The following is a 9,489-nucleotide window of genomic DNA, read 5'->3' on the forward strand; positions in this document are numbered from 1 at the left end:
CAGGCACTCAGTTGCACCAAACCCTCTCTCCGACGGCGGCACATTTATCCCACTCCCTCAGGCGATCACAGTTTCATCAGTTCATTCATTCATCCTCCAGGCGATCACGGAGCGGGTCACCCGCCACTGGCTGGAGCAGCTGGACTCTGACCGCCCGGTCGACCTGTACGCCGCCTTCAAGCAGCTCTCGATGGAGCTGAACCTGGCCGTGTTTCTCGGCCTGGAGCGACGGGAGCGCGGAGCAGACGTGGCTGCCGTGACAGACATCGCCACCACCCACTGGCACGGCCTGTACGCGCTGCCCGTGTCGGTCAGCGTGCCGTTCGCCACCTCATCATCCTACAAACAGGCCCTGGACGCCAAGGAACAGCTGCTCAAACTGGCCGACCAGATGCTCCGAGATGACGCACAGTCCGGTGAGGATCGATCGCGATAGTTGTTCGTGCTGCTCTTTCAGCCTGTTACCAACTACCATGTGACTTGGGTGTGATTGATATCACATTCATTTGCAAGTTTCTTTAATGTGAATCATACTTCCTCGTACTGTCCCATGCGTATCCACCAATCGAGATCTTGATTTATATACCTTGTATTAGAATGGCAGTGTCCCAGGACAATATAAAAAAAATCTGCTGTATCGTCGTCCCGAACCATCGCGTAATCGTCGGGTATTGTCCCGAATCATCTGCGGTATCCTCATTTTCCCAGTGTTGCCATCCAGAGCACTTCTGCACCCACCCAACTATTCCACTTCTACCCTTGTGGACGACCTCCCAACCCGCAGCTAGCCACAAACGTCGCCTCCGCGCCCACCGCAGCCGGGTTTCATCGATTACCCGTCTGTGGCGCTTCTGTGAAAAACTCAGCCTGCCGTCTTCCTAATGAAGCAATAATGATACCGTTATCCGTTATCCAGCTGTACAAAAATATGGAACGTAGGCATATCCTTCTCTCACTGTCGACCCGTAGTGATCACCCGTTTCGAGTTAATTCGATGTTTTCAATTCGACACTAACCACTCTAACCCCACCCACTCTCTGTTTAGCGTTCATCGAGTCCCTAAAGCTGGCTGTGGAGGACCCGGAGACTCGCAGGAACCACCTGCTGCTCTGCGCGTCGGCCATGGTACCCAAGGCGCTGGCCTCGTTACTGACGTCGGCTATAGTGGCGTCACCCCAGTGGAAGGAGGTCGGTGGAAGGAGGGGCGGGGGCTGGGCCTGGGGCTGAGGCGATATGTCGCTGACGCGTGTTTTCTGGCGTTGGTTGGGTTACGGACGGACCGGGCATGGCGTGATAGGACGGGCACTGAGTGCTGAGTTGTAGAATTACGCTTGTAGATGTGATGGTGGAATTTGGAAATTTCGAGTGTTTGTTATTGTGGAGAGTTATCGCGATAATAGCTAGAGCGTCTCTTGATTAACATGTGGAGGTCAGGGGAACATCGTTCGATCTACCCGTCACGTTCACATAAAGTGCGATTGGTGTGACCGGGTGTGCGGCTCTCGCGAGATTAAGCGGTAGGTTTTGCCCTTTTACATTTCCCGTTATATCTAAGAAACTAATCGATCTACGATGAAGCCATTTTAAACGATCATGGCAGGCCTGTGAACGAATAAGTCTATCGCATTTTCAACACTCAAAAGCTTAAGACGACCAAGATATAGCTTGAAGTATACTAAATTTCATAGGTCAGTGCAAATCCTGCTGCTAAAACCCGCGAGACCTGTACTATCACACGTGGTGGCACAGAGCGGTCGCTGACAGCATAGGTCACAGCTCTCTGCGGCCTTCAGCGTCCTTTGTTACACGTCAGTGCTCGGTGACGTTTGATTACCCCCCCCCCCGCCGGGCGTTTCAGCGCTACGTGTCCGATGACGGTGACATCAGCGACGACGACCTGACCTGTTTCCTGCTGGAGGTACAGCGGCTCTATCCGCCCTTCTTCGGCGGTCGGAGGCTGGTCACCAGAGACGCCCAGGTGGGAGGTCAGTGACCCGGGGGAGGGGGGGGGGAAAGTCAGTGGCCCCGGGGATGTCAGGGGACCTTCGGGAATGGCCAGGTAGGTCCTTGACTACTGCAGCCACGCTCTGTATGCCAGTCACGAGGCCCACCGCATTGTGCGTTCGTGTAGTTACACGAATGCACGATGCTACCTATCATCCTCCCTTACATTAACTGTCTTTCGCGGTCTTACCTCATCGCAGATCGTCGTTTCTTCAGCTGTTTCTGTACCTCTGATGTGGGGTGTTGATGTCGTAAATCACTACTGACGGTCATTAATGCCTGTCGTAACTAATACAAACACCACTGAGCGGCTAGACCGTCACTGAATCGTCACTGGGTCGCTGGACCAACCGTCACTGTAACCGCTGCGAACAGTCACTTTACCAACCGTCACTGTAACCGCTGCGAACAGTCACTTTACCAACCGTCACTGTAACCGCTGCGAACAGTCACTGTACCACTACCAACCGTCACTGTAACCGCTGCGAACTGTCACTGTACCAACCGTCACTGTAACCGCTGCGAACAGTCACTGTACCAACCGTCACTGTAACCGCTGCGAACAGTCACTTTACGAACCGTCACTGCGCGCGTTCAGCCGTGCGCCTCAGCCGCCTGTCTCAGTTCCGGTGCACTGCCGCTGTCAGCTAGACTGTCAGCTGTCTTTTTACGCTATCAGCTGTCACCCGATCGCCGGCTGTATCCCACCGCTCTTGCAACTCTGAAACATTACTGGGCTGATATCGACCACGTCATGACTGTGGCCGACAGACTTTTGACCGGCAGTTGACAGCAGTGTCAGGAAGACTGATATTTGGATCAGTGTATGTATTGCCGTTTTTATGTCGCTTTGATCGTCGAATGCTCTCTTACCTACCAGATGTATCTCTCTCTCTCTCCCTCTCCCTCTCTCTCTCTCTCTCTCTCTCTCTCTCTCTCTCTCTCTCTCTCTCTCTCTCTCTCTCTCTCTCTCCTCTCTCTTTCTCTATCTACCCTTTCCGACCTTGGTTTCTCGCCCTCCACCTGTCTCTAACGTGTCGCACTGTCTGCCTGCGGGGCGCAGAGTACCTGGTGAGTCGCGGCCAGGCCGTCGTGTACGGAACGGCGGCCGCCCACCGCGACCCGGCCGTGTTCCCCAACGCCGACACTTTCGACCCGGAGCGGTGGAGGACGAGGTAGGTGCCGTGGGGTGCTCAGGGAAACGCTGCTGATCGTGGACGGCAGGGCTGGGCCGGGCTCAGACACGAAGGTCAGAGGTCGATAGCTTGTCCGGTCACGTAAACGCGACTGCCGGAGCCAAATGCTAGGATAGTCCAGGGAATATACCCAAAGGAATGATATTTGAGATGTTACAAGCAATGCCCGGGGAACGGGTTTATTTGGTCACTGTCGTAAACACGGTAGGTAATAAGTCCGTGGTAAAAGCCATGCCGCTCGAAAACCCGATCCATGTCGGTAGGGGCATGCTGAATCCTGAATGGGGACGATCAATAACGTCGGCTCACATACGTAGGAGCTGCTGACGGGTCCGAACTTGGCTGGGGGATGGGGGTGGGGGTGGGAGCAGAACCCCGCACGTGTATACGGGAGGTCAGCTTCCCTTCGCTCTGACCAGGGCGAGCGGCTGACAGAGGCACTGTCTATCACTGACGTGTCGTATAGGTGCCAATTTATCATCGTTATTACATATGCAAATGTTGACATATGCAAATATTGCCTTATGTACATCTTGTTCTCTGTTTACAGTAACAAGAACGACCAGGACAAACTGTTTTGTTTCGGTGGCGGACCACGGGCTTGCATCGGCCAAAAGATGTACCAGCATATCCTAAAGGTTAGCACCTATCTTACGCAGAGAACGGTTTCGATCACGAACGCGTCAGCTTCGAATGATAAGTTACAGCAGTCAGCAATGGACGAATTCGGGACCTCTCCGCTATACACTGCATGGAGAGCTACAGCCATCATCCACTAAACGTTCCTTGTGTTGCTTACAAGTGTGACAATAATGCTGGCAACGGACGGACTTTGCGCACCAGTTCGAGAGATGTATCAACTGCATAGCTTATTTATATTGTTGCCGAATAGTTTCCCAGCTAACCCTGCAGTAAATCAGTGCAGTAGGCTGCCTTCTGAGGCCTATAGAGGCTCAGCGAAAGACCCACTGACGCTCTCTGATCCAAACGCCGCTGGTTACAGGTAGCATGTCGGATGTTCATCTCCGAGTTCGACTGGCACCTCCCTGCCACCTGGCGGCCGACCTGGAAACACCTGCCCGTGAGCCGTCCCACCAACCTGCCATCACTGCTGCTGAGCCGGCGCTCCGAGGCCGAGCAGTGGCAGGACGCCACATCGTGACCTGCCTGACTGATCTGAGACACTCTGCTGGATACCGGTCCGATCTGATCTGCAGCGTCACTCAGGGTGCCGATATTCTGACCTGAGACAGGATGATTTTTATACTCACGGCAGCGTGAGACTGCACAATGTGGGTGGGGGATCCGAACGAACTACATTCCATCGATAGTACGAACGTGTGCAAGTGTCTGTGATGCTTGGCCAGCCATAACGAACAAATGTTGCACTGAGGAACAATGCCACTCTTCTCTGTGATACTTGAGGATCTATGTTACTTCTACAAGTATTTCTACAAATCGTGTAGTTTCACCTTGCTGCCTTCTGTTTTTACAAGTATTGCGTAACGGTGGTTGTGAACGAAATGCAGAGTTTTAGTGTACGTTTTCTAGTACAATATAATTATACATTCGTTACATGCTTAATACTGAAGAATAGGATGTGGTACTTCGGCATGGTTATTGCTTATTGGATGTTAGTTTGTGCTTAGTATACGATGCTACCAGAAATAACTTGTTAATGAATTTAGTATGAAATATCGAATTTTATGCCAGTTCACAGTTCGAACTTTTCCGCACAGCCGTCCACTGTCTCCATTGCTAGGATGTTTCGGGGAGCAGGAATGGTTTCGTGCCGGGCGCGCTGCCTTCCGAACGTGAATTGACGATAATATCGTGTACAGTCCATGATAATTTAAAATGCTAGTATTACAGTTCGAAGTTCCAGTTAACATTAACTACCGTCTTTGTATGTGACAACCCCCAAGAAAGCTATATCACGGAGGGTCTAATGGTGCGTACTTGGTATTCAAATAAATCGTCCACTGGCCAATTTTCCACAATCACCATTATAAATACTCGACATGTATTGAGTTCCAGGCAGGAAATCGTAAAACAATCGGAAACACGAGAATCACACGTCAATTGAGGCAAAGTAGTTCGCACGCAGGCAAATGTTGCGGCCACTCAATACTCGGCACAGGTACGCAAACGATCACTGGTAGAAGGCAGGTGAGACTCACGGACTTCACAGTTCCGGTGGTCCCTTCCTCCGGTTAGCCAGATGTGCCTGGAAGGTAGACATTGTGTAAATTTTGATAGGCCACGTGAATTGACTCTTCGATTAAGTCATGCTTTTAACATGTTCGTTTTCAGTGGTGTGATGTGCAGTTTAGGTGTTAGCAGACCGCCTTCTACCGAAAGCATTGAACCAATTATCTCTTATCTCTAGGCAACTGCAGCGTCAAAAAGACACCAATTTGGGCTGAGACGGGTCGGTTTCTTACCCTGAGGTCTGGGCGTAGACGGATCAGTTTCTTACCCTGAGAATCTGGGCGGAGACTGGTCGGTTCAGCAGGTCGTAGGCCAGTAGAAGCACGTGCCGCACAGTGTTGTAAAGCGCTTCTCCGCCGTAACCGAACACGTCCAAACCTGTGGGAGGGGGATAGGAGGGATGGGAATAGTGAGCGATCTGTCACCATGTCGATATCAAACATCAGTGATTTAAATACCGATAGAAAACACGAATGAATTATTTGATTAGCGGGAGAGCACGCAAGTACGGCTCTCTAAAGAATATGCAAACGACATCGTGACTGTCACACAATTACGCATGAATACTGAACAGCAGCTACCAGTTTTGTTACCTAACCATCTTTACATTATATGGCACTTATGCATTCGCAACCTCAAACGAACTTGTATCAAATAGGGGAGGGTAAACGTAAACTGCCAAATCGTGCAACTTGCAAGAGAAATTCCACTGTGTTCGAAATATGTCAGCCAGGTTCAGCAGCAGGAAAGATCAGCGTGGGGCAAGGCGCGCAGCACGATGCAAAACGAGGAAAACGGTTACGGTTGGCTAGTCACACTGTCGCCGTCCTATGGGGGCGCGAAATGGGTGAAAGAATGAGCTACCGACTAACACAGCATTGGCGTGGTGAACCAGAAGCACAAAAACATAAATCCGATATCGAAGAAGGAACGGTTACGAGTTACGACATACTGAACGACTTCTGCGGGGTTCGATAAAATTACGTGATCATGCGCAGACCTCTGCATATATGGGACATGGGTCCCGGGAGTACCTACCGAACTCGAGTCCCATGCCGGGGTCTCCCTCGTCGTTGGCGAACTGCACGTCCTGTATCACCTCCTGCAGCTTGTCCAGGGCGGCGTCCTTCTGCTCGTCAGTCTTCGCCTCCACCACACGCTTCATCATCTTGCGCAGCGTCTCTGCAAACAGAACGATCTCAGCACAGGCGGGGACAGTCACCATACCGCGACCTCAGGACTATGGGGACAGTCACTAAACTACGAACTCAGGACAGGGCGCGGGGGTGTATACTGACCACGATGTCAGAGCAGAGCGGGGGCGGCATCCAGCCACGAAATCAGAACGGGCGGAGACAGTGTCCAATCACAAACCCAAACAGTGACCACACACGACTGTTGTAACCTGAAGCAGTCCAGATGACCAGCAAAGTGACCATATCCTCCACTTTACCTTTTTCAGCTTCCCGTGCGTGTCCCGCTTTCCCTCCCCTCTCCATGCCGCAAAGTGTATCCCTCCCCCACCTCTCCCCGTGCCTCCCTCACCTCGTTATCCCTCCCTCTCCATCCCCCGCTTTGCCGTACGCGTTTCTCCCTCCTCCCCTCCCCGTCTCACCGTGCGTCTCGGGCACGTTCCGGTAGCCGACGTCGTGCTCCTTGTCATAGGGCACGACCACGCCCAGGCCCTGCAGGGTCTTCCCCAGTACCAGTTTGTCGCGCTGCTTCATGGCCGCTGTGCGCGTGTCCAGCGTGAACGAACACCGGCCCGCCCAGCTCCTCAGCTCCTTCTGAAGGTGGGAGAGCGCGTCCTTCTCTGCTCCCTCGGCCGAGCTCAGCTGAGTAGATACCAGCTTACTGGGGAAATAAAATACCTGTGTTACCGTGTGAGCACCGGGAAATTGATCGGCACGCAATTATACGTCGAATATCTCGTCACAACACAAACCACGAAACATAATACGCGTAATAATTGTCGTATCAGCGAAAATTTCGTGTTATTTGACGCTCTTCTGAAGGAAATAAAATATTCATATAACGCAAACAAACCAATTACAACACCGATTAGACAATCTCCGACCGTTTCCGCTTCCTCATCCCGATACTGAGCCTAACACCATCCGGAGACCGAACCCGAGACTCGAATCCGGACCATATCCGAGACTCGAATCCGGACCATATCCGAGACTCGAATCCAGACCGGACAGTCTCCGGACATCGGACCGGACAGCCTCCGGAAACCGAACCGGGCCGGTCCAGACACCGTACCCCTGTAATAATTGGCGAATACGCGTACCGGACCGTCTCCGAAATACCGGCCGAATCGCCTCCAAGGGGTGTAGCCTGAGTCGCCTGACAACCCGCCGCGCCCCTCCCTGACACGCAGCACGCACACAGACTGATATCACACCGGTGCTGCTGACGTACTGCACGGCGGCGAACAGGTTGTCGCCGAGGACGGAGAAGGTACCGTTCTTCTCGGCGCTGTTGGCCACCACCTGGACGGGCAGCTCGGACGGCTGGTCCCGGAAGTAGCCGATGTGGTAGCCGCTCGCGTCATCCCCACACAGCACGGTCTGATAATGGGGGGGGGAGGGAACGTGAAAAGGTTTTGAAGATAGTTGCAAAAATATAACTGATGACTTTACGATGAGTTTGATGAGTGATAGGCCTAATTTTAGTGGTTTGTAAGATTAAGTGATAAAGAAAGCTTTGAATACTATAGTACATTTAATAAGACATCTTATGAAATCAGGTTAAATTATGAAATGAAGCTAATGCTGCTCAGAATTCATAACAAATGTAGAAGTTCATCATAACTTACATTTGTTTCACATGTGCAGCATCAGCGTACCTGAACCTCAGGTGGGTCATAATAGTATCTGCAGTAGGTGAGGTAGAACTCCTGAGTTCGCTTCTTTGGCTTAATGCGCCCAAGGAGAAGCAGGAAAGGACCTGCCAGTCTCAGGCCACAAGCTGAGAGAGCATCTGAAAATGTGACTTTGTTATAAAACCAGCCTGAGACTCATTGATCAATAGTGTTACACTTCTAAAGTGATATTTCCTGTTGTCAATATTCAACACCCTCCAGTTTCTATCAGCTAATAATGGCCATACAATACCTACTTTCATTTAGGAGTGAAATGTTCTGATTTTCATCCAGCACAACCCAAGCAAACATGTTTTGTGTTGACAAATTGAAATGGTATACAAACCCTGAGGTGCATCCTTGTTCAGAGACTTGCAGAACTTCAGGAAACTGTAGAAATCCTTTGGCATGTCAACCAGGAACTTTTGCTTTATGTTGTCCTTGTCACTGAGGGGACTATCTGGTAGGATTGCCAACTCATCCTCTTCTTCTGCAGTCTGGTTCTGCTCTTCCTCCAGTGGTCTGCTTTCATCAGCTTCCTCTCCCCTGGCATTTTCTGTATCACTGGCAGGCACAGCCTCAGGCTCTGGTGACATGTTGTGTGATGAGGCAGCAGGAGCAGGAGCAGGGTCCGTAATTGACGATGCAGCTCCAGCTACCAGATCGGCCTCCTTTGGAGAATCGCCATGGCAAACTCTCTTTGGATCTGGAGAACTGGCATCCTGTTGAAGAGACAAAGCATTAACTTCATATGTGTAACCTAACATGCAATAAAACACTGGATTCAGATGCCATTCAGACTGGGATGAATAAGCACAACTTTCTTGAAACAGCAACAGTATAGTAGGCAGGTACCTATTTCTAGCAGATCTTAAACATCAGGCTGAGACATAACCACAGCTCTCACTCACATGTTGAAGTCTCTTTGATGGATGTTTGTACTTATCCAAGTGATCCTTATTTTTTCTGTAGCAATTGGCCCCATATTTGCACACTGGTTTCTTATCTATATTGGTTTGGTCACCATTCCCCGCGTCCATCTCAACCAAAGTTGACTGCCTCTGACAGGACAGATCGAAAATTTAAGAACGTTAACTACAGGAAACCAGCTCAGAAAACTATGAGCTACAACAAAATGCCTGTATACCCCTCTGGGACCCTCCCGCCCCTTGCTCCCGCCGTTGACTGATTTCCCGCGCGAGTTTGTTTACT

The 9,489-nt window shown here is 51.1% G+C and overlaps 2 protein-coding genes across 7 annotated transcripts in view; one reads left to right on the forward strand and one right to left on the reverse strand.

The window, feature by feature from the left end:
• Window positions 1-4,775, forward strand: part of LOC122389270 (DNA ligase 3-like) — a 37,830-nt gene extending 33,055 nt beyond the window's left edge. For all 6 annotated transcript variants that reach the window (XM_043381143.1, XM_043381144.1, XM_043381140.1 and 3 more), the window contains 6 exons: window positions 101-416; window positions 1,046-1,188; window positions 1,859-1,985; window positions 3,068-3,179; window positions 3,751-3,838; window positions 4,204-4,775. In XM_043381143.1, coding sequence (XP_043237078.1) covers window positions 101-416; window positions 1,046-1,188; window positions 1,859-1,985; window positions 3,068-3,179; window positions 3,751-3,838; window positions 4,204-4,362 — 945 coding nt within the window. In that variant the 3' untranslated portion in view covers window positions 4,363-4,775. The remainder of the gene's footprint in view (window positions 1-100; window positions 417-1,045; window positions 1,189-1,858; window positions 1,986-3,067; window positions 3,180-3,750; window positions 3,839-4,203) is intronic.
• A 431-nt stretch (window positions 4,776-5,206) lies between these two features.
• LOC122389272 (histone PARylation factor 1-like) lies at window positions 5,207-9,488 on the reverse strand. Its single transcript, XM_043381145.1, has 8 exons — window positions 9,189-9,488; window positions 8,624-8,999; window positions 8,263-8,396; window positions 7,836-7,984; window positions 7,027-7,265; window positions 6,450-6,593; window positions 5,680-5,789; window positions 5,207-5,427 (listed from the first exon to the last, which is right to left on the reverse strand). Exons 1-8 carry the CDS (start codon window positions 9,315-9,317, stop codon window positions 5,386-5,388), a joined length of 1,323 nt encoding a protein of 440 aa, XP_043237080.1. The 5' UTR covers window positions 9,318-9,488; the 3' UTR covers window positions 5,207-5,385.
• Between the last annotated feature and the right edge of the window lies 1 nt (window position 9,489).

The sequence above is a fragment of the Amphibalanus amphitrite genome, unplaced genomic scaffold (assembly GCF_019059575.1).
Source record: "Amphibalanus amphitrite isolate SeventyFive unplaced genomic scaffold, NRLGWU_Aamphi_draft 000352F_arrow, whole genome shotgun sequence".
NCBI classification, from domain to species: domain Eukaryota; kingdom Metazoa; phylum Arthropoda; class Thecostraca; order Balanomorpha; family Balanidae; genus Amphibalanus; species Amphibalanus amphitrite.

Coding starts and splice junctions, on each gene's coding strand:
- LOC122389272 (XM_043381145.1), bottom strand. CDS start 9,317: ATGGACGCGGGGAATGGTGACCAAACCAATATAGATAAGAAACCAGTG. Junction 9,000..9,188: donor CATCAAAGAGACTTCAACAT/GTGAGTGAGAGC, acceptor TCTCTTCAACAG/GATGCCAGTTCTCCAGATCC. Junction 5,428..5,679: donor TCTCCGCCCAGATTCTCAGG/GTAAGAAACTGA, acceptor TCTACCTTCCAG/GCACATCTGGCTAACCGGAG.